Source organism: Salvia splendens, chromosome 13 (assembly GCF_004379255.2).
Source record: "Salvia splendens isolate huo1 chromosome 13, SspV2, whole genome shotgun sequence".
In the NCBI taxonomy this organism is placed as follows: Eukaryota; Viridiplantae; Streptophyta; class Magnoliopsida; order Lamiales; family Lamiaceae; genus Salvia; species Salvia splendens.
The window spans coordinates 34,819,176-34,841,975 of record NC_056044.1 but is presented as its reverse complement, the minus strand read 5'-3'; the positions used below and the strand labels follow the sequence as shown (position 1 = coordinate 34,841,975).

The 22,800-nt window shown below is 38.4% G+C and overlaps 1 protein-coding gene across 2 annotated transcripts; it reads right to left on the bottom strand.

The window, feature by feature from the left end:
• Window positions 1–1,155: 1,155 nt before the first annotated feature.
• Window positions 1,156–16,693, bottom strand: LOC121761192 (brefeldin A-inhibited guanine nucleotide-exchange protein 5-like). Of its 2 annotated transcripts, XR_006041951.1 has the most exons (35): window positions 16,534–16,693; window positions 16,244–16,452; window positions 14,946–15,021; window positions 14,141–14,393; window positions 13,719–13,840; window positions 13,578–13,636; window positions 12,852–12,909; window positions 12,675–12,759; window positions 12,361–12,552; window positions 12,136–12,194; window positions 11,881–11,950; window positions 11,727–11,795; window positions 10,474–10,596; window positions 10,330–10,383; window positions 10,121–10,203; window positions 9,833–9,929; window positions 9,655–9,753; window positions 9,315–9,515; window positions 9,086–9,196; window positions 8,817–9,001; window positions 7,442–8,065; window positions 6,557–6,974; window positions 5,759–5,998; window positions 5,556–5,679; window positions 5,312–5,460; window positions 4,856–5,212; window positions 4,154–4,320; window positions 3,710–3,960; window positions 3,434–3,609; window positions 2,794–2,913; window positions 2,471–2,607; window positions 2,124–2,385; window positions 1,777–1,872; window positions 1,478–1,644; window positions 1,156–1,410 (listed from the first exon to the last, which is right to left on the bottom strand). XR_006041951.1 is itself a non-coding variant. In XM_042156800.1 (34 exons), the coding sequence occupies exons 2-34, from the start codon at window positions 16,353–16,355 to the stop codon at window positions 1,576–1,578; spliced, it is 5,298 nt and encodes a 1,765-aa protein (XP_042012734.1). In that variant the 5' UTR covers window positions 16,356–16,452; window positions 16,534–16,693; the 3' UTR covers window positions 1,156–1,575. The 2 variants fall into 2 exon arrangements, 1 of the variants encoding a protein (XP_042012734.1); XM_042156800.1 differs by having other exon boundaries at window positions 1,156–1,644.
• Window positions 16,694–22,800: the final 6,107 nt, after the last annotated feature.

Genomic DNA, 22,800 nt, shown 5'->3' with positions numbered 1-22,800 from the left:
ACACGCCTTTCATAAAGTATTTTTTTGGTAATTTTAAGTATACACTTTTGATAAATGAATGTGACCACTATAGCTGTATTCTAACTCTAATAATACCACATCAAACTAATTTGTTTGTGTATAATATGTAACTAATTAAAAAGATTCTAATACTATTTTTGTAGAATAAAAACAAAAAGGTCAAACTCAAATAATTAAATATTGTCGTCCAATTTATTTCCATCCTAGCTAAGTCCACCTTAATATATAGGGTAGTTATATTTCCTAGACTTAAGGTTAAATTCAATTGCTGTAGCATGTAGCAGCTTGACTGGTCAAATATATTTGTATTGGACCAATCGAATACTCTGCAGTCAGAATTATTTAGACAATTCAATTTTAAATGCTCTTCTTTTAATAAATGTATTTATGTATTTTTTTAGGCGTTAAGTGTTAAATAAGTTAGCTTCAGTGAATGGGTTTTGAAATTTAAATGAATAAAGCTACTCAATCACAATGTAATTATTTAAAATGAAAATAACTTTCAATTCATTTATTTATTACTCTTTTCATAAGAGAGTGCCAAGAGCTGTCATGATAGAGATTGGACTTCGTGCCTTGGTCAATCCTCAATTAATTACATTCTAGTATTTCCAGTGATATTTTTATTTTTTGGCCTATTGTTTTTGAAAGGAGGGAAAAATAAATCACTAGTGTTTGAATTCTCGCTCTAACAATTAGGTTTAATATGATGGATTAGATAAGATTAGCCTCATAATATGTTACTCATTAGATGGTCTTGGTCGGAGCTTAATCTCGAGATAATGCCGTGAGATTAGCCATACACAGGAAATACTATTTGATTGTTTCATGTGACAAGACTAATCTTGAATAATCTTCATCAAATTCAATCTCAAATATTGAGCTTGAGTAATTGAGTGGCCTGAGTCAGTGTTACTGAATAGGCCCATATTTGTAATAGTTCAAGTGCATAGGCCCAAATTCAAATTTTGTGCAGGAAATAAATCACAAATTGATAAGGTAACTGTGTTTGTATGTGCGAGAGAGAGAGAGAGAGCATCACAAAACAATTGTTTAAATCCCTTTATAAACGTTTTTGTAACTTAATAATTACAGCATCACAGTATAGACAACATCAAAATGATACTTGCTCCATTCCATAATAGATGTACTTTATAAAGAAATCGGCCAGAAATTGTGAGTGCTATATTTCATCATTCTACAAAATTATAGTACAAAAAATTGCTAAAACATAAAAAAATGAGGCGATAGTATGTATCCAACTCCGATTTCTTCCAAAGCTATTTATAGTGCAGACAGAACCAACAGACAAGCCGAAATATTGAAGCAAAATAAGCCGCAAAGTAAAATCCATCAGAGAAGAAGAGGAGACAACCCTCTGATCTTTATCTACAACAAGAAATCCTATGTTAACAGCGACTAAACAGCACACCTCGAAAAGGCACCACGAACTTACATATGAGGAAGGGGCTCGTTGCACGAATGCTAGAACACATGATAATAACCATGACCATAGCATAAAACTGTAGGGATTTGACACTTGATATCGCTCTTTCAGCTGGCTGGTACAAGCGTTCCCAATTGCATCTTGAAAAGATCGGTGATGGCACCACGAACTTCCATCTGTAAAAGGGGATTTTTTTTTCCATTAATAAGCTTGGCAGACATTGTTGGGCACAAGACACTGAATATCACCTCTCTCTCTCTCTCACACACTTCAGAACTAGCAAAACTCATGTAAGGCTCAGAATTTACCCGGTCATAGCAGACAAGTTTCGTAATCAAAGGATAGAAGTCTCTCAGGTGACTTCTGAAAACCCGCGCATTCATTTCACACATGCCTTTCAGCACCTGGAATACGATTAATCAAGCTCAGTATGTGGCAGTTTGAAAAACTATCACCTTGGAGGGTGATATATAAAAATCCTCAAATGAATTTGAACACTATTTGAGACACATTGAACACATGATAAGTAATAAAAACTCGTTTTTCAAGATACAGGCACCAATATTGTTGACCAGCCTCCTCAAGAACTAAATGCAAGAAGCCGTGAAGATGACATGCATATTTCCTCGCATCTTATACATGACACATGTCGTACCTTGATAATGATTGGAGATCGAAGTTCTAGAACTCTATGAACATCCATGTTTGATGCCTCCTCCATGCTAGCCAGAAATTCAGATGCCTCTCTCAGCACCTGCTCACAAAAAGACACAAGCTTTCCTTCGGCAATTATTTCAATTTCATCTTCTTTGATAGCTTCCTCTTTTTGCATATCAGCTGTAGATGTGGTCTTTTGTAGGATATCCAAATAGATACAAGTTCCAGCCAACTCTTGACGGAGAAGATTCAGTGGTGGTCTATTCAGGAAAATTCACACATTAATGGAACTGACCAACTCAAGGAATGACATTTATTTTTGAAGTTGAGGCACAATCAACCAACCTTTCTGCAGGAATTTGGTGCATTCGCAATTTGAGATTACTAAAAGAATTGTAAGAGGCAGCAAAATCCAAGATAGAGAACAAAATCTCCATAATGGCGATCTTATGCTGCATATTCAACTTGTTCCAGAACTTTTTCTGCAAAGTTAACATTCATAAGGATAAGGAGTTGATGATACTTCACAATTTTGCAAGTCTGCTAGAGGATATAGCATTAAGCAATTAATACATAATTAAGCACAGTAGAATTAAAATATCAATTGCAATGAAGAATAGGGACATCATTATTCTAAAATAAAATGCTCATGAAACAGATTGTAATACCTGAATACTATCGATTGCACCTAACAATAACAACTGTGTGACACATTTACTCCTAATTTTTCCGAAGATAGGACTTTCTTCGTCATCTCTGGAATCGGACTCCATAATAGAATCAGGAAGCTGCAGATCAAGCAAAAAAAGAAAAGAAAAGTCAAAGCCAGATATATGTCGTTTAAAGTGCCCACAAGTAAAAAGGATTCAGTACCAAGATGATGCAATTTTCATTTATTTGGAAAGCTGGTACAATCCAGATAGCACCAAATAGCAACAGATTTGGTATTTGGCAATTTTGTGGGAAATGGGTAACGAAAGACAACAATAACTCATGATATACCAGGTTACTGATAATTTGAGCACTCAAATAGCTTATCTTGAAAGTAAGAAATAGGCTTGTATTAATCCAATTTGTGATCAAGTGGCATTAACCATAAAAATCTATGCCATGACTTATGAATACATAACACAACAAATATGTTTTATGCTCCATTTCTTAATTTGATAAGTTGTAACTTCATTAAAGTAGAACCATGATATGCTTACTTACAAGCCTCTATAAGATATATTGCCAAGAGTACTCAGTTATCAAATGACACGTAACTACAGGCATAGCTATAATCAAAACTATTGGTGCAATACCAACCTTGGATGAAGAAGACGGTTGTGATACATCAGGTGTATGGTTATTCGCTTTAGAGGTAAAACTTCTCATAAATAGGTTATCCATCATATTTCCCATAATCTTTTGTCCTAGTGTTTGATTCCTTTGAATGACTCCACCATCAGTAGGTCTGGTTCGTCCAGATGGTGACGCTGTGCCTACAGAAAGCAATGTCAGACATTCAGCTTCTGATACAGGTAATATGCCATCTCCATATGGTTATCTAAGAAAAAACATTATACACTTCAAGATGCAAACCTTCAGATCCTTCCATATCTATTGCTCGCACTATTTCTTGATTGGGTTCCCCTGGAATTCCATTAGCAATGGCATCTCTTCCCATCATACTCCCATTTTCATAGACAGTATCATGATGGTTAGATAAATAACTACCAATAGGTACTCGTGAAGGGCTGTCTAAGTCTCTTATCAATACGTTATGATGCTTGGTGTTCTCGAATCCCACATTATTGAGAAGCTCAAGGGGTTGAGTAGTGTATGAAGCATCCCTGGTAAAATCAACGAATACATACCAAAATGCCTTCATCAATAGAAGGAATGGAGTTGACAAATTATCAATCCATGTTTGACCATCTATTTATGTGTGAGAGCAGTGGGGTACATGTGTATGTGTACGTGTAATTGTGTGTGCGTGCGTTTTCATTTGTCACAGAAAGAGAGGGAAATAGAATGTATGTGCACCTTATACTTTTTAACAAAGTATCCCAGTCATTATCACTGAACTGATGACCTCCAACTTCAGTAAGATGCACTAATGCACCCAGAGATATTGAGACTACTGACTGATCTGTTTTCTTGGCACAATCCAACAGTAAGCTCAGCAGTGGAGGCAGCATAAAACAGACATCCTACATATGAAAGATCTCAATTGTCACAAAACTGTCATAGATAAGGAAAAACTTTATAATTAATAACATAAACCGACCAAAGTATGACAGATAGGGGACAAGGTGGCCAACCAATCCGGAACAAAAGAAAACTCTATTTTCTGTCATTTAAAAATTAAACCAGAAATTCATTATTGCTAGGGATTCACGATGCTACTTTAATCATAAATCCTCCCACATAGAATTATTTTCAAAGATTCCCTTACTTTTCAACTGAATTGACCAGAGAATACACAAGAAGCAGATACATTCACATAGTTCACTTCATAAAAAACATAATCTTCATTGCATGGGAGCCATTTCAGATTAACAGACCTATTTAAGTTACCACATGATTAAATTCAGCATCGGACAGTAACTTGTTAATCACTAACAAACATAGAAATTATACACAGATAGATTTCTTAGAAAAATGAGCATAAATTAAGGTCCATGTAGGAGACAGACACCACAATATAGAAATAATAATTTCAACTGTTTATTGTACATGGACTACCTTGTAGAAGGTGTTGAAAAGATTGCATAACAACTGTAGTGAATGAACGATGCTTTCTCGAATCCATTCATCCCCAGATGACATAGAGCTCTCTTTTCCAGTATATCTCACGTTATCAAAGATGGGAAACAAAACCCGATGAAATATATTCTCCCAAAACGAAGATGAGAATTTGCTGCCTCTTTCATTGAGCAAATCAAATAAAACCTCTAGTGCGCAATTTCTGACCTCTGCTCTTGGATCCCAAGTCAGATCAGAGAGACCAGCCAGCATAGGGAACCAGTAATGCTCGGTAACATCACAAGTTTCATCTGCAGTTGCATCAATGGGTTTCAGAGCACCTCCCGGTATAAGGCCCTGGTACAAGAAAAGATATAAGCAATAAAATATTGTCTGTAAGGCCAAAGGGGAGAAAAAAGGACTCTCATGACCAAATATGTATATTATATGGTGTACCTCTGCAAGGCGATCTTCACAAATGCGGAGCAGAGCAATGGCCTTCAAACTTATACGATGGGAAGTTTTATTATTGGCAAATCCAATCAGGCAGTTGACACAATCCATAAAGCAATCCCCAACAACCTGATCGAAGTGTTCCAGTACAACTGCACCATTACTCAGAGTCAGATGACTTTTTGAAAAAAAAAAAATAGAACTGCTACTGTAATTTCAATAGAAATAATGGAAATAAAGTTCCCACCTTGCTCCACATTCTCAAATGCACTCTCAACTATGGGTTCCAAGTCATCATCCGCAGCAGCAGTGAAAATCATGAAAACACTCCGCCAGCCGGATTTTATGCTTCCCACTTTTGATTTTATCATCTGTTACCCCAGAAAAAAATGTTCATACCAAACAGCAGTAAAGCTAAAAAAGACACAAAAAGAAGATAAGCAGACATACTTGAACAATGCAATCAACTATAAGCCTCCGTATAGAATCACTTCTGCTACTCCGAATGAGAACCACAAATGGCTTTAAAATATCATTCTGGAAAGTGAAGTTCGCAAGTTCTGCACGCTCCAAATATTTCATAGCAAGTTGCCGAAGAGAATCAATGGCATACATGGCAACTTTTTCATCAGGATGGCTCCCAGCAAATATAAAATGATGGGACAAGACAGACCAAATTCTAGCCCAAACCTGCATATATTAAGTAAATTAAAATGGTTAGAGAGACGAATTAAAAAAAGTTATGTGCAAAGCTGTATTTGGGAAGTAACTGTGGAACTTTATCAGATACCATAAGATATGGGTACAGCCTGAGATGGTGAGAAACAAGCTGATATTGATGGAAGTACAACAGATGGAAACTCAGAAAGTTTGGACTCTCAGAGTGCTTAAGATGAGAATGTATAATGCTTAGTATAGCTGACAAAACATGGGTGCTGATTGTTTACAGCTGCATAGGAGTATAGGACATAACAAATTGCACTTCCACACTATTTTCTTTCCAGAACAGTGCTTCAAGTTATCACCTTAGCCAGTTCTATTAAGGTCAGAATTATGCTGTGTGGGCAGGATAATATTAGCATACTGATACAAAGCATCCAGATACTGAAGATATAACTGAACAAGTGGATAGTATCATAGATAAGTAAACTACTATGGATAAGTAATACCCAGAAAGAGTTGAGTTGACCCAACAAAGTAGCAACTAAAAGACAAAAGTAAGTGAAATTCAGTAGATGAAAAAATTACCATGCGTATACGAGCCATATTGTAATAGCTAATTTCAACAACTTTTTGCAAGCTAAACACACGAGCTGGAATCTGTTTCAATTCTTCTGCAGATACACTACACAGGGCAGTAAAAAACTCCACTACTGTCTCACTGGGCAATTTGACACTATTAACAAACACTTGCTCAGTTGGTTTTCCAGATAGCTCTCTCAGAGATTGAATAATAGCATCCCTAGAGATCTGATTTGATCCTTGCATAATAGTTGCAGTCATAGCAGGCCATGATACTGCGTACTCAAGCCGGGAAATGCATTCTAGAATGGCAAACCAAGAGTCTTGGAAGGCATAGAGTTCTGTATCACATAAAGCAAGTAGAGTGCGGAGAGCTTCCACATTTTTACCACGCATATCTCTTGGTGCATGCAAGAAATTATACCTACAATTCATTTTCAGAAGCATTAGCCCATGCTTAACAAACTCTTTAATGCCAAATTGCATCGTAGAAATAATACAGGTTGTTACAAAGTTAAGAAACATCATGGTTAAGACAACTTGTTCAGCTGCTTATCGTATAGCCAAAATATCTTATTTCTTGGCAAACTACAGAATCTAGCAGCTTTTCTTGACAGACATGTATATCCTCATATTATTAGATAGTAAATTCATCTGTTATCAAAATCTGTTTCCGCTGCATGAGGGTGTGGTCTCTAAGTTGCACATCTTTGCGCATGGCAATTGGCAACTTATAGAAATGATATATTTTCAATATAAAGGAAGTAAGCATGACAAATTCATAAGAAGAAAAAAAGATCCCTGCATAGAATATAAAAAGATTTAAAAAAATCAAAGAAATTACAAGTCACAATCTACAAGCTGAGAAACTAATTGTAAATTGAGAATTACCTAATCAAAGATGTCAAAAAGGCATAGCGCATGGTGTCCATTCCAAGAACATGTGTAATATGTATACCTTCCTTGAATCCCTCCATACAAAGGCTAACTCTGGGCTTGTTATCTATCTCACCCATGGTAACAGCAAAAGTAGCAAGTAACGGCCATCCAACAGCTTCAACCATGAGCTGCACAAGTTCAATTCTTTGTGAAGTGTAAAAGACACCCCTTTTTCCTCCATGGTCCTTTATTATAGCCTGAATTTGCTTTAAAACCGCATCATTCTCAGGCTTAGGGACAGTTGAAGAGCTTATTTTGGGTATGGCCAGGTTGAGAATATTGATGAGACCCCTGTCTTCAGCTTCCAGTTTTTGCTTACTGTTTTTCAAAACTCCAGCAGAATCATCTTTCATTTGTATTTCTTCCTTAACAATGGAATCATATAACTCTTCAAGGAGTTCTGGAGAAGCAGATTCCTCGGCATTATTCATGGTATTCATCCGTACAAAATCAGTTTTAGACATTTTTGGCCACACCATTGGGTTATGAGCATCGGTGTTTAGCATTATAACAGCATAAGCAAGGACATATGCGGTGTCTGCATTCTTGAATAAATCAGGATTGTCTGCACAGTAGCTGTAAAAAAAATGCAATGTCAATATGTGGAAATACTAGCTCCTACTAACTTGGTGCAATTTCAATGTGGAAAATGCAATATGTCAATACGTGGAATGTGAATAAATCATTCTTAAAAATAAATCCATTTCTGTGATTAAAATTAATAATTTCCAATCAAAGAGCAGTCCTGATGATCTCAATCAGGTTAATTAAGAAATTAGAAGCATTAGTTAACATTTAAGGCTGTAATGAAACATCAAAAAAGCAACCTAGTGGCAGTGAATTAGAACCACGAAATTTGCATAAATGTTCTTTCAACATAAGCGAAATAACACAATGATTTGATCTTAAATATATTTTGTACAACTCTCTCAACATTCACCATAAGGCATGTAGAATTATTAAAGGTTTCTTGCAAAAGAGATCTTTTTACTGTTTTACTAAAAATGGGGGTGGCATAAAATTTATATTTAAACACAAATTGGAAATAACAGGAAAGATTCTTGGAACTGAACATGCAATGATTTTTTATCTAATACGATCAGTTAAAATGTAGGCATGTCGAGCATTGATTAAGCAAAAAGAAGAGCACCAAATAAGTGTGTCAATATGCATATGTCGGGGCACCAAGGAAAACCCAAGTGCTTGTGAGACGGCACTATCTTGACTTCTTTTTTTTTTGTGTTTGAAGAACTTATCCTTTGGCAGGAGGACCACATGCATGGTTTATGCTTCTAAACAGGAAAATGGAGCAATAGAAAGTACGTACCGCTCTGCAAATTTTTCCATTATGCGGTCAATTTTCTGAGCTTCCCCTGGAAGTCGAAACCCTTTAAGGAACTCGCGGATTGCAACGTCAAACTTCATAGAAGAGAAGTTCATGTAATCCACATATGCATGCATAACAGCAAGTGGAAACTCCTCATGCTGACCTAAGTAATCCCCAAGCATGGCCTGGAAGTATGAAACAGTTAGATACGTCTCTGCAAACTTTTAACCCATATAACCACAAATTCCAAAAGAATAACATGATTCCACCTTGTCCAAATTAGGAGTATCTCGCAGAAACTGAGCAACTGCAGCTGGAGTTTTTTCCACCAATCCACTGGATATTAAATGTTGTATTCCCTTACCTGGATGTCGATTGAACTGTGGAAGTTTAACACAACAATTAGCGGCTAGTAAAAGAGCTCTATGTTTCTGAGACATCACTGCTCGTACAAATGACCTCATCTAACAGAAACAAAATAATAGCATGTTAAGACACCTCAGAGACCACAGCTTCAACGGTGGATTTATGAGCCTTCAGCTTCTCAAAGTTGCTTGATGGATCTTCCCTAGTTTTTGATTCATCAGATCCTGTAGTTGAAACGTCTTCCTCAAAAGACTCATTGCCCTTATTCTGCTTGTCCGACTCTCTGTAAGACTTTTCCCAGACCACCAATGATTTAAGAACATTCACGAGACCCTAAAATTATCAACAATAACAATCAGCAAACTTGAATAGGTGATGTTGAAGACAAAATTCCCATTATTAATTTAGAAACAAGCAAACATACACACACGGTAACACAAGCCTCAAAATGATCTGTAAGGCCCAAACATACCTGTATAGAAGATGTTTTTATGGATCCTATCTGGGTTGTGGTGGGGGCCTTTGGATCAACATTTTGAGTACCTTGAGCAATTTTGGATAAGGTGGCAATCTAAACAAGAAGAGATCATAGAGTTAGGTACATGGCATAAAATACAAAACGCTATACTATTTTCAAGAGATAAACATACTGTTCTTTCAAACAAATTTGGTGCTTCAAGATCACAATCATAATTCACGTATAGGTCAACAAGCATCTGAGAATCCTTGCACACTTTCTCCAACATCCTGGCAATTAAAATGGATGAAAAAATGTTAGCATTTATAATAGAACTTTTAAAACAAAAATGCTATGCCATTATATGTCAAAGTAGTCATCATCTGGGTAAAGATGCCAACTTAAAACTAAAAAAGCTCCCTGATTAAACAAATTATGATCATGATAGAAAACTAAAATTGTTTTAAAAAGAAAATCATACCTAAGAACAGTAAATTTCTGGTTAAGATCTGAGCCATCCAAGGATCGCAGAATAATCACAGGAAAGAAAACCCCAATTTCAGCCTGTAATGATTAAGCAATCCGCTCAAATATGTTCGAGTGAAAAGCAATCCTTCTTTTTATATATTTTGATTGGAAAACTATTGTATCTGTACTTACAATTAGAAGAAACAAATAAACCAGTCATACCTTCAGACTTTCTCTAAACTGCAACAAAAGAACAGCAAAAATTCCTGTTGCATACTGCAGTGGGACAGGGACAAACCTATTAGTACTGCAAAATACATTTCAACATAGCAAATAAAAAATTTCAGAAATAAACAACTATAATACCTGAAATATTACAGGAGACCGTGACACTGATGCCCGCAACAATGCATATGAAAGGTGAGCTCTGATCGAGTCAATAAATTGAAAATTTCTTGAGAATGAGTTACTAACACCTTCCAGCAAACCCTGGATTCATTGTAAATAGCACATATAAATAAAAAAACTAACACGATACCACCTTATTCTGATTTTTATTGCAGGCTGTCGAAGTAGAGAAAACCACCGTTGCTTAAAATTAAAAGATCCAGCCAATACTTATTCACTGTGCAGTATGCATTAACAAGTACTCCCTCCATCCCACAAAAATAGGGACACTTTCCTTTTCCGCCCGTCCCATAAAAATAGCCCATTTCCATTTATCAAAAGTTCTCCCCAACTCATTACTCATATACATCAATTTATTTACAACTTATACCACTAGGGCCCACCATTAAACATTAATAATAATGTGGGTCCCACTATCCATTAACATTATCTTAACTACCCTTCTCCTCCTTTCTCTTACTTCGCCAATTATGTATTAATTCCCATGCCATCCCAAATGTCCCTATTTTTATGGGACGGATGGAGTATAATACAAGAAAACACAAGTATTTAAGTAATATCTGAGTATCATCCTCCTACTCTGACCAAAGTATCACACTCAATCAGTGGGGACAAAGAAATATAAATGGGGTGCATGAAGGACAAGAAAGAGATGCAATTGAAGCTGCATTACTCCTTAAACCTTGCAACATCAATTTGAAGGTAAAGGATATCTAGTTACTGCTGCAAGCTGCCACCCAATACCCATAGGCGTACAGATGGAGGGTTGAGTTTAATTTCAGCACGGGCGAAAATTCTTTAGAGCAAAATTCAAAAGTGAAAATAAAAAAAAAATTCAATTGAGCAAGAGCTGTAAGTAAAAAGACACCAGAAACCTTGCTCTGCAGTCTGCAAAGACAGAGAGCACAAGAAAAGAAATAGCCCCTCTACAAGTAATTAAAAAAAGGTTATTGCTCTTCTAACCACTTAAATGCACTATATATTCTTCTTTTAGACAGTGAGGTAATTTGTTATTGCTTTCTGTGGTGGATGGTCAGCAAGGGTAAAAGGTTAGAATATATTCTACAATATTGTTTCTAAGAGTTAGCATCACTGAAAAATGAAAATCAATAATCATTGAGATGGAGTGAAACTAAGAAGAGCTTTTCCTTTCTTCAAACCACCAGAACAAGTATGCAATAATCAATGTACAGAAGATCAGCAGAACTGACCTGCAGAAGCTCCAAAGACAGAATGCGTGTTTTGATAGTAACTTCATCATTATCCTCCCTCATGCCCATCTGCAAACATCTTGTATAATTTGATCAATCTGGTGGTACAGACAACTTGGAACTATAAAATATTGAAGATGATAGAAACACGAACCTTACAAAGTGTACGGAAAAGAAGTAAAGCATCACGTTGTCCAACACTCATGTTCTCTTGGACCATCCCTCTAACAAAATAGCATTTTTAAGTAGCAGAATTGAAATGTTCTAAGTAATGTCTAGAAGATGCAGATAAATAATCAAGGTTTGCTCACTGCAAGCCCCTGTCTGAGGGTTCATAGTGTGAACAAATTGGACAATTATACAACTTGTCTTCAAACTATAAAACATCAACTTTGGTATGTCACCCTACCTTGTGGCCTTTGCACCGTCTTCAAGGTTCACAGCCTTCTCAAGAACAGCCTCTAAACCCTACACCAGAAAATTAGTATAACACATATGAATCTGACAGAAGCTCGGAAACTGGAAACTGGAAACTGGAAACTGGAAACTGGAAACAGTAAACATGCAAAATCTTTGGTGAGAGGAAATGAAGGTTTGTATCGGCAGGTAAAGAGCAATATGAGTAACAGCCTACCTTTATATCAGTGCCATCTGCAAGATTCTGCATTTCTTGAACAGAAGCAACAGGCGTACTATTTATCTGTTTCATGGATAGTGTTTCACCCAAAGTAATAGTTGGCTCATTATGATCACTGGATGACACTTCTTCAACCACAGTCTTTGACTCATCCTCAGAGTTAGCTACTGCAGTCTCATTTAAATACACCTGCATCACCAAAGAGAAATTATCTACAATAAACAAATACTTCTCCTCCATCTCGTCCATCATGTGGAAAAGACAAACAAAACAAAAAAGATAAAGATCCAGGAGAAACTTTTGCTGCATACCGCATCTGCTTCCATCCGTCGAAAAATTATACTGAGCATCTGGGTTAGCATGGCTTTTGATGTTGCTTGGTTTATAGGACTCTTGCTAAAGATTTATACATTAAAAAATGTCATGTGTCATGGTCACTGTATAATGCATCAAATGGAATTTTGATAATGGTGACATCTAAAAGATACCTATGAAGAGCAATGTTGTAGCATATTTTGATGACTGCCAACAGCAGTTCCCCATGGACTGCAAAATAACAGATCCAACTAAATACAATGAAACATAAAAACCTGTTTCTTAATCAACAATAGATTACAGTGAATCAGGTAGACCTTTACAAAAGAATCTTCGCATTGGAGGTCAAACATAAACATAAACATGAGCCAGGGTTGAAAGTGAACACGAGTATTCAAACTGTTTCGTGATTTTTTTTTTGGAATGTTGAAATAAAGATTGAGTGGTCCACACACAACACCCAAGGATCATTAAAATTTACATACTGCACATGGTGGTGACCTACTGACCTGTATTACCTTTCAAGGCTATTCCAATATAATTTGAATAACCAAAGAACCAAGTGGGGGGGGAGTGAAGCTGGGGTAAAGAATAAGATACAACAAATATGAGGAGTCCGAAGATAGAAGAAAGGAGAAACCAGCACCAACTCAAGCTCTTTGAAAATAAAATATTTGAAGCTATGACTGTTGGAGCAATGTCTAACAATTAGACCACCGATTTATCACATCCCTTAATTTTGGCAAGACAAGAACAACAATGAGTTACTTAATATTGTTCTTATTGTTAAAGGGAAAGAATATACCACAAAGATCATGCTTAATTTTCCAGAGCTCAGCAGACGAATATATGCAATGATGGAAAACCACACAATAAGAAAAACAATCAAATCGACATACCTCGCAACTTTGTTGATGCTACAGCAGTTAGAAGCACTTTCAACACTTGAAGAGTAGTACTGCATTTGTATTTCCTTGTAGGTTATACACAGAAAATGCCAAAGGTTCAGACAATCAGTTTAAATCAGCTAACTAGCATACCTGTCAGGTGATGAATTATCCACAGTCTTGCAAACCATGTTGAAAATGTCTGTAAATAACTGTGCATCTTTTCCACCATCAAGACCAGGATCACCTTCTAGGTGGTTGTATTCGATGAGTTTCTATATTGAGACGAGAGGAAAAGGAAAGTGCATGAAGAATGATTTCTAGCTGCTTGTCATGCATAGAGCATGACATTCATGATTAATAAGACAAGATAGAAAAAAGGGATCATATTTCTTTTTTTTCATTTAGAGTAAGTAAAATGCCAAATAACATGCCTATAGCTGAAATAGAGAAAAGCTCATTGTATATGTAATGTAGAAACAAACATACAAGAGACACAAGCAGTGGCAGTATTAAATTTGTACTCTAAATGGGACTTAAGTAAGTCGACAATTATGCAGAAAATGACAACATACATGAAGGCAATCCAATGCAAGCTCCACGACTTTAGTGTTTTTGGTTTCAAAAGCAAGCCTTAGTGGATTCAGAACAAGCTCAGCCTCAGCTCCAGATAAAGTATGTCCTGCATTTGCCAAGACCATCCTGACCGATACATTACTGCTTGTAGTTCTTCCAACAGGTTCTATATCCTCAACAGAAGATGGAGTTGTATTCGACTGCTTAGTTCCCAGCTCAGCTTCTTCAGCCCCGGTATCAGACTCAGAAGAACTATCCAACAAGTTTATTGCAAAAAATATTTAACCATATAAGAATTGATTAAGAGACAGTACTGGAAAAAAGGAATATTATTCATCATATGCACATGGTGTCAGGATAAATATTTGATGATTGACACAGAATAAAGGAGATCTCAACTGACTTTCCATGCTTATCCAATACTATAACTGGATAAATTCAAAATTTGGCCTATGTCTATGCCACACAGTACATGGAGAGATTTATGACATCTAATTCTTCCTTCACATTAGAGAAACAAAAGAAAACAAGTAATGATGCCCAGTGTGTATGTATGTATATATGTCATGACAGCATCTACATTGGTTTCAGTACTCTGTTATTTCCCTCATAATTAAATGCATGTTGTGTCATTCTAAGACAGCATATCCTTATCATATATCTCTCTCTCTGCTTTCAGCTCCCACATTACAATTGACACTTGGTTATCACTTATTCTATGCTAATATTTACGATAAGTTGGAAGAAAGTTCAAATTTCACATAATAAAGAGCATATAGATTACTCTCACAGTAGTTAAAACACCTGTTCTTCGAAGTTGCTTGTTGAGCTTCATTGGTCTCACTAGTGTATGATTGTTGATCAGATTCCTTCCCATTGTCTGAAAATTTAAAGCACATGAAACAATAACCATAACGTTTCAGTCTCTAAAGACAGCAATACATTTAAAAGAGTAGAGACAAAAATTATTATCACGTGCATCTAGTTGTTTAAAGTTTAAACAACTGTACTCTGAAAAAAAAATATTGATTAAAGAATCAACAAAAAAGCCAATAATCATATCTTCTCTGTACTAACATACCATCAATAATTTCCCACCAAAAGCAAAATAGGACGTACTTGCACAGCAAAGCTCCAAAAAGGAAAATGCAAAAATTGGATTGCAGAAAAGAAATGGGAAGGTGATGATTGTAATGCACCTACCAACTCACGATAAGGAAACCCACGGAAAGGGAAGGGTCATTTGTTCATCCTACAGCTAACTTTTTCCTTCTCCCACGCATGATAAACATCAAAATCTCAAATTGCCCATCCATCACATCATTTTTCAATAAAATTTTGTATCCATATCATCAAAGAAACAAATCCGTCTCTCACATACATCCTCATATCCCCAAAGAACCCAAAATACTTTTTACACTAATCAAATTTTACGTAGTCGTCTATTAGGTTATCACTGGTACCCACAATACTTCAGACGCTTTGGTTGCACTAGAACATGGAAGCCCTGTCGACAAGTACTAATCTTCTTTCATATGAGCGTTGAGATATTAAATCAACTCTAAAGTTAGGTAACCATCACCATACAATGTGTGTGATTATATCCTTATGTACTATATTCACATGATTGTAATTTGTAAGGAAGTAGACAACCATCCGTTATTTATGCCCACACACTGAAAACTCACACAGCCATCTAGCCTCCTCCAATCATGTTAGTTTATTTCTCAGTGTTACCTATACTTAGACATTGCATAGTAACCCAGCTTATAACTTACTAGCTTCCGGCTGAACCATGGGAAACCACACTACAAACAAAATATTCGATTATACGTCCTCCTTTAAGTAATCAAACCAGTATATCCGAGACACGAGTGAACTCACTTAAAAGCAATCCATTTGAAACTTCACATTCAAATCCAGCTCCAAACAAATTCTATAATGCGATAACTAAGAAAACTCAAGCAACAAACAGAACTACATTCAGTCAACCGACCATGAGAAGCTGCTCACTAACAAACTAGAACAACAAACACTTGATAAAAACAGAATCAAATTCCAAACTACTGCAGAAACGATCCAAGCTCTTCACGTGAACGCACCTATATAAGCCTGAATGGCGGCCTGCAGAGCAGTGTACTTTCTGAGAGCACACTCCTTGAGCATCGACTCAAATGCTCGAGTCACGAATCCACCCGCTGCGGCCCCCGCCATTTCTTCAGCTCAACTCAGTTCAACTCAATCCCCTGCCAAAAGAGCACAATAATTTGTCGCCGGATCGGTCCGGATCAGTGGCGGAGAACTGCCAGCACTGAATCACGCCAGTCGATGTGAGATCTCAGCTCGAACAACTAAAATTGACTGAATTAATCGGGAAGAGTGCCGATTTTACCTCGTTTTGCTCGCGAACCGGAGATAGCGTAAATATCTTCACTATAACAGCAAATCAGAGATCTGCCATGGGAGAATTAAGAGTGAGAGAGTGTGTGTTTGTGTGAGAGACATGAGAGAGATCTGTTAACCGATAATGCGCCTTTCGTTTTAGATTCGACTGCGATATAAGTCGTGTTGCTTCAACTTTTTCTGGAAGCAACTTTGGCTTTTCTACTTGTGAAAATACTGCGATATATTTGCATAACTTATTAAATTAATTGGCTAATTAATATTCTATTCCTTTTTTCCAAAATAAGCTTGTCACAGTTTTATGAACGTGATTAATTAATTTTATTTATAGGATTTTATTAATTAGTTTTATGGAGTGGATTTCATTCTAATTAGGAAGTTCTATATAAATCGAATTTCAATTGTTGGAATATATTTGGTCAACTTTGACTCTGGATAGTTTGTATATTTTAATAATAAGTGATAAACATAAATATTTTTTCAAATTTTAGTTGTACGATTTGTTTTGTTAGTATTTTATAAAGGGTGGTGATTGAGCACTATAATGCTAAGGTAGTTATGACATTTTCATTATTAATTGTTCTTTAAATATTCAAACAGACCGACCAACTTTATACTTATGCTAGAACACTAGATAATGTTGCAATTTGTAAGTGATGTATTTGCAGTGTTTTATAATTGCAAATTTGAATAGATATCATTCCACTTGCATTATACTAACCCTTTTTAATGGGTCAATTATACATTTGATTCAGTTGAAAGGTTTAAACATAGAGTTATTTTTATATTTCTCGTAAGTATGAATATTATGAACATGTAGTGATGTAAAAAAATACTCCTATTTACTAGAATTCAAATTTCAATTGGGTAGTGATCAAGTTTACATGGGCCAGCCCATACAAATGGAACGTTACATTAGCCTTCGATTTCTTGACACCAATTGTGAATATAGTTCAGAGCCTTCGGCACGGATGTTCAAATCCAATATGAATAATGAGTTTACACTTTTTTAATTGACAATACGAATATTTCAAGTATTAAAATAACGTTAGAATAGAGTACTCGTACTATATTTTTGAAATATATCCGCTTAAATATCCAATCGATATATATATTTTTCATTAAGACACAATTGACGTGACATAATTCGACACTTGGGAAAGAGACACGTGTGCAATGTCCGGTGCAGCAGGTGGCCTAAATCCAAAGGCACCGACTTTCTTCACATCCAAACAACCAGAATCAAACCACCTTCAACAAACAACACAAGAATCAAACTTTCTTCAACCCATTTCCATTATAAAACAATTCTCGAAACCAAAAAGGGGAAGGCATTAGCACTTTTCTGGGCCAGGCCTACCCACATTTTCCACTTTACTCCCTGATGAAGCGGCGAATTTTTGGTGTTTGTAGAATGCTGGTAGAGAGTAAAGATCATGACACAGAGATTTTTACGTGGTTCGATTTACTGAGGTAAATCTACGTCCACGGGAAGAAATGAGGGCAGAGTTGTATTGCTTGATCTGTTTTCTTACAGCTTACAATACAGACTTGCTATTTTGTATTTTATCTCTAGGGATCGAGAGAATGTTTAGAAGCTAACCCTATCTATCTGATCTGGGTTCTATTTATACAAAGGACCAAGATCGTGGCATGCAGCTATTTACTAGGTAGTGGATGTCGTGGAGATCGTGGCGATCTTGCATGGGTCCACTATCCTGCATGAGTTAATGACTGCTTGACACCACTAAATAGATCGTGGGTGTAGTGGAGGTCGTGGAGGTTCTGCATGAGTCCACTATCTCCCAGTTCGGTCGAATACTGAGACCGAACTGCTGAATTATTGCCGAGCAGCTTTTGCCGATCTGAGAGTAGAGCTTGATGCCGACCTGAGAGCAGAGTTTGATTGGTTGGCTTTCACCGAGCTGTAGGCTGGGGCCGAACTCTTTGGTTGTGCCGAACTGAACTCTTTAGTCATGCCGAACTGAACTCTTTCTTGGGCCTTAGGCTGATGGGCTTTACTGCTGTTGGGCTTGGTTAGTACGTACTCCATCACTACCCCCCCCGGAAAGCGAAGTGAATTACTTCGGCATTCTGTATAAAGGTACGGGGTAAGTTGATGTTTGTCCTTGGTCTTATGAAGTGAACTCTTCTTTGACCGGACTCGTCTTTGGTCTGATGAAATAAACATCTTTGACCGGACTCGTCTTTGGTCTGATGAAATAAACATCTTTGACCGGACTAAGCCTGTGTCCTAATTTGGCGAGTTTTATCGCTCGGATCGGACTTTCCGTTGTCCTAATTTGGGGATCGGACTTTCCCTTGTCCTAATTCGGCGAGTTTTATCGCGTGGATCGGACTTTCCCTTGTCCTAATTCAGGCAAGTTTTATCGCGAGAATCGGACTTTCGTTGCAGTTCGTTTCAGACGAAGTGCTTGATTTTTAAGCCGAATTGTGGTCTTGTATCCTCCGTGGAAGCTTGGACTCACAGTCGTTGGCTTGTTGCAGTTCGTTTCAGACGAACTGCTTGTTTAAGCTGAATTGTGGTCTTGTATCTTCTGTAGAAGCTTTGACTCGCAATCGTTGGCTTGTTGCAGCTCGTTTCAGACGAACTGCTTGTTTAAGCTGAATTGTGGTCTTGTATCTTCTGTAGAAGCTTTGACTCACAATCGTTTAGCTTGTATATGTTCTAAGAAGGGGATCAGCCTTCGAAGAACAAGATACCTCAGTAACATTTGTAAGAGACGACACGCACAGAGACAGACAAAACGCATATAGACAAAACGCACAGAGACAAATAAAGACCAAGTAAACCAAATAAAGCACATTGACTGAACAAGACTGACTGACCGGACTGTCTCTTACAAATGGAACTTTTTGAGGTTGGAAATGTGCCATGTTCGGGGTACCTGTTCTCCTGACATGTGAGCCAATTTGTAAGACCCTTTGCCGAGGACTTCTGACACCCGATACGGACCTTCCCATGTGGGTTCGAGCTTGCCCAGCTTTTCTGCTCGGCTTACTTCGTTGTTTCTCAAGACGAGATCTCCCACTTGAAATTGTAGCTTCTTCACCCTTTGGTTGTAATACCGGGCTACTTGCTCCTTGTACTTGGCTGCTTTTATGCATGCCAATTCTCTTCTTTCTTCGGCAAGATCTAGCTCGGCTCTCAGTCCGTCGTCATTCATTTCTGAGGAGAAATTTAGAGTTCGGGGACTGGGTACGCCGATCTCCACCGGAATTACGGCTTCAGTGCCGTACACAAGACTGTACGGAGTTTCACCGTTGGAGGTTGTGGGTGTAGTTCGGTAGGACCATAGGACTTGAGGGAGATTTTCTACCCATTGTCCTTTGGCTTGTTCTAACCGAGCTTTTAACCCTTTCACCAGGATACGATTTGTTACCTCCGTTTGTCCGTTTGCTTGTGGATGAGAGACCGAAGTGAACCGCTGTTGAATATTCAGCTCTTGGCACCAATTCTTGAACGTCTTGTCGGTGAACTGAGTCCCGTTATCCGAGATGAGGATGTGGGGTATGCCAAATCGGCACACTATGTTCTTCCAGACGAAGTCCAATGCCTTTGAGCTCGTTATCGTAGCTAATGGTTCAGCTTCCACCCACTTCGTAAAGTAGTCCACGGCAACGATTAGGAATTTCATTTGCCGAGGAGCTTGAGGAAGTGGTCCCACTATGTCTATGCCCCATTGCATGAAAGGCCAAGGGCTTTGCATAGTGGATAGATCGGTCTGCGGCATCCTTGGGATATTTGCATGGATTTGGCACTTCGGGCATGTCTTGACGAGTTGCACTGCTTCTTGTACCAAGGTTGGCCAATAATATCCCCATCTTAGAACTTTTTTAGCTAAAGCTCTAGCTCCGATGTGGCTGCCGCACGATCCTTCATGAACTTCTCTGAGGATGTAGTCCGTCTCTTCTGGTCCTACGCACCGCAATAACGACTGGAGGTAAGACTTTCTAAAGAGGACTCCTTCATGAAGTTCGTACCGAAGTGCTCGGCACGTGATCTTCCGAGCTTCTCTCTTATCCTCGGGCAATTGTCCTTGATCCAGATACTGCAAGATCGGCGTCATCCAGTTCGGCGAGCTGGATACTGAATGTACCTCGGCTTCATCAATGCTTCGATGCATTAATTCTTCCGCCTTTGAGCTCGGATCTGAGGCCAACTTACTTAAGGTATCTGCTCGGCTATTTTCCGCTCTGGGAACGCGGATTATCCGAAAATAGGAGAAACTTCGGCTGATGCTTTGCGCTTTGTCCAAATACTTCTTCATTCTCTCGTTACGAGCTTCACTTGTTCCCAACATGTGATTTACTATGACTTGTGAATCACAATGGACTTTGAGAGATTTGACGAGCAGACTTTGCGCTAACTGGAGTCCGGCAAGGAGGGCTTCGTACTCGGCTTCATTATTTGTAGTGGGGAATAGGAACCGAAGTGAGTAGGTTACCTCGTGTCCGTTGGGAGCGACGAGTAAAATACCAGCTCCACTTCCCATCTTGTTTGAAGCTCCATCTACGAATCCGCTCCAGCAGTCTGGCGGCTCTACTTCGGATTCCAAGGGCTGTGCTAGTTCGGCCTTGGCAGAATTTTTCTGTTCGGCAATGACAGGGATTGCTTGATCGAACTTGGCCTCTGTAAGAAAATCTGCCAAGGCTTGTCCCTTGATGGCTTTCCGAGGTAGGTACTCGATTGAGTGTTCTCCCAGCTCTATGGCCCATTTGGCGATTCTGCCTGATGCTTCTGGCTTGGTCAAAACTTGCCGAAGAGGCAGATCGGTTAAGACGCATACCTTGTGAGCATAGAAGTATGGCCGCAGTCTCCTTGCTGCATTTACTAATGCCAGAGCAATTTTTTCCAGAGGTTGATACCTTGTTTCTGGACCTCTTAATGCTCGGCTGGTAAAGTAGATGGGAAACTGCTTTTGGCCTTCTTCTCGTACAAGCACCGCGCTGATGGTTTGATCTGATGCCGCTAAGTATAAGAAAATTACTTCGGCTTCGGTTGGAGCGGAGAGAATAGGAAGCTCGGCTAGATAACTTTTGAGCTCGTCAAAGGCCTTTTTCTGCTCGGCTCCCCACTCGAACTTTGGTGCCTTTTTCAACACCTTGAAGAACGGCAGTTGCTTTTCGGCTGCTTGGGAAAGGAATCGATTCAGTGCGGCTAGACATCCGGTTAGCCTTTGCACGTCATGTATGGACTTCGGCATTGCCATGTTCTGAACGACTTGAACTTTTGAGGGGTTTGCCTTGAGTCCGTCCTTTGAAACCCAACAACCCAGAAACTTTCCCGAATCTACCAAAAAGGTACACTTTTGGGGATTAAGTTTGAGGTTGGCTTTCTTGAGCACGTTGAGAGTGGACTTGAGGTTGTGCTCGTACTCCGAAGTGCTTTTGCTTTTGACGACGATATCGTCAACATACACTTCGACCTCCTTTCCGATCAGGTGCCGAAAAAGCTTGTCTACCATCCTTTGATAAGTGGCTCCGGCATTCTTTAAACCGAATGGCATCTTTTTATAAGCGAAAATGCCGAAATCGGTAATGAAAGCTGTTTTCGGAGCGTCACTCTCATCCATCAATACTTGGTGATATCCTTTGTACAAATCAAGAAAACAGAAAATTTCGAAGCCGATCAAAGCTTCTACTTTTTTATCTATATTCGGAAGGGGATAGCAATCTTTAGGACAGTGCTTGTTTAGATCGGTAAAATCTATGCACATCCGCCATCCTCCTTCTTTTTTCTTGATCATCACAGGATTGGCCACCCAGGAAGGATATTTCACCTCGAATAGTACATCCGCTTTTAGTAATTGGCGGACTTCGTCATGGATGACTTGGCTTCTTTCTGCCGCAAAGAGTCTTTGCTTCTGTTTTATCGGCCGGACTGAAGGATCAATATTTAACCGATGAGTGATTACCTCGGGGGGCACTCCGGTCATGTCCAACGGAGACCATGCAAAGACGTCTTTATACTCCTTGAGGAGCTGGATGGTTTTTTCCCGGAGTAGAGGCGTTCCTGCGAAGCCGATCTTGACCGCTCTGGATGGATCATCTTCGTATAACTGAACGGTCATTGAGTTCGGCTCTGAAGTGACTTCGGTCATCTTGCTTGCCTCTGACTCCGGTTGCTGTGATTGCTATGCTTGATGGTGCCGAACTGATTGCTCGGCACTTTTAAGCGCAACCTGCAGACATTCTTTTGCTCTCTTTTGATCACCTCGGATGACCGCTATCC

Coding starts and splice junctions, on each gene's coding strand:
- LOC121761192 (XM_042156800.1), bottom strand. CDS start 16,355: ATGGCGGGGGCCGCAGCGGGTGGATTCGTGACTCGAGCATTTGAGTCG. Junction 9,002..9,085: donor ATACTCCTAATTTGGACAAG/GTGGAATCATGT, acceptor TCATACTTCCAG/GCCATGCTTGGGGATTACTT. Junction 4,321..4,855: donor TTTTCAACACCTTCTACAAG/GTAGTCCATGTA, acceptor TTTCATATGTAG/GATGTCTGTTTTATGCTGCC.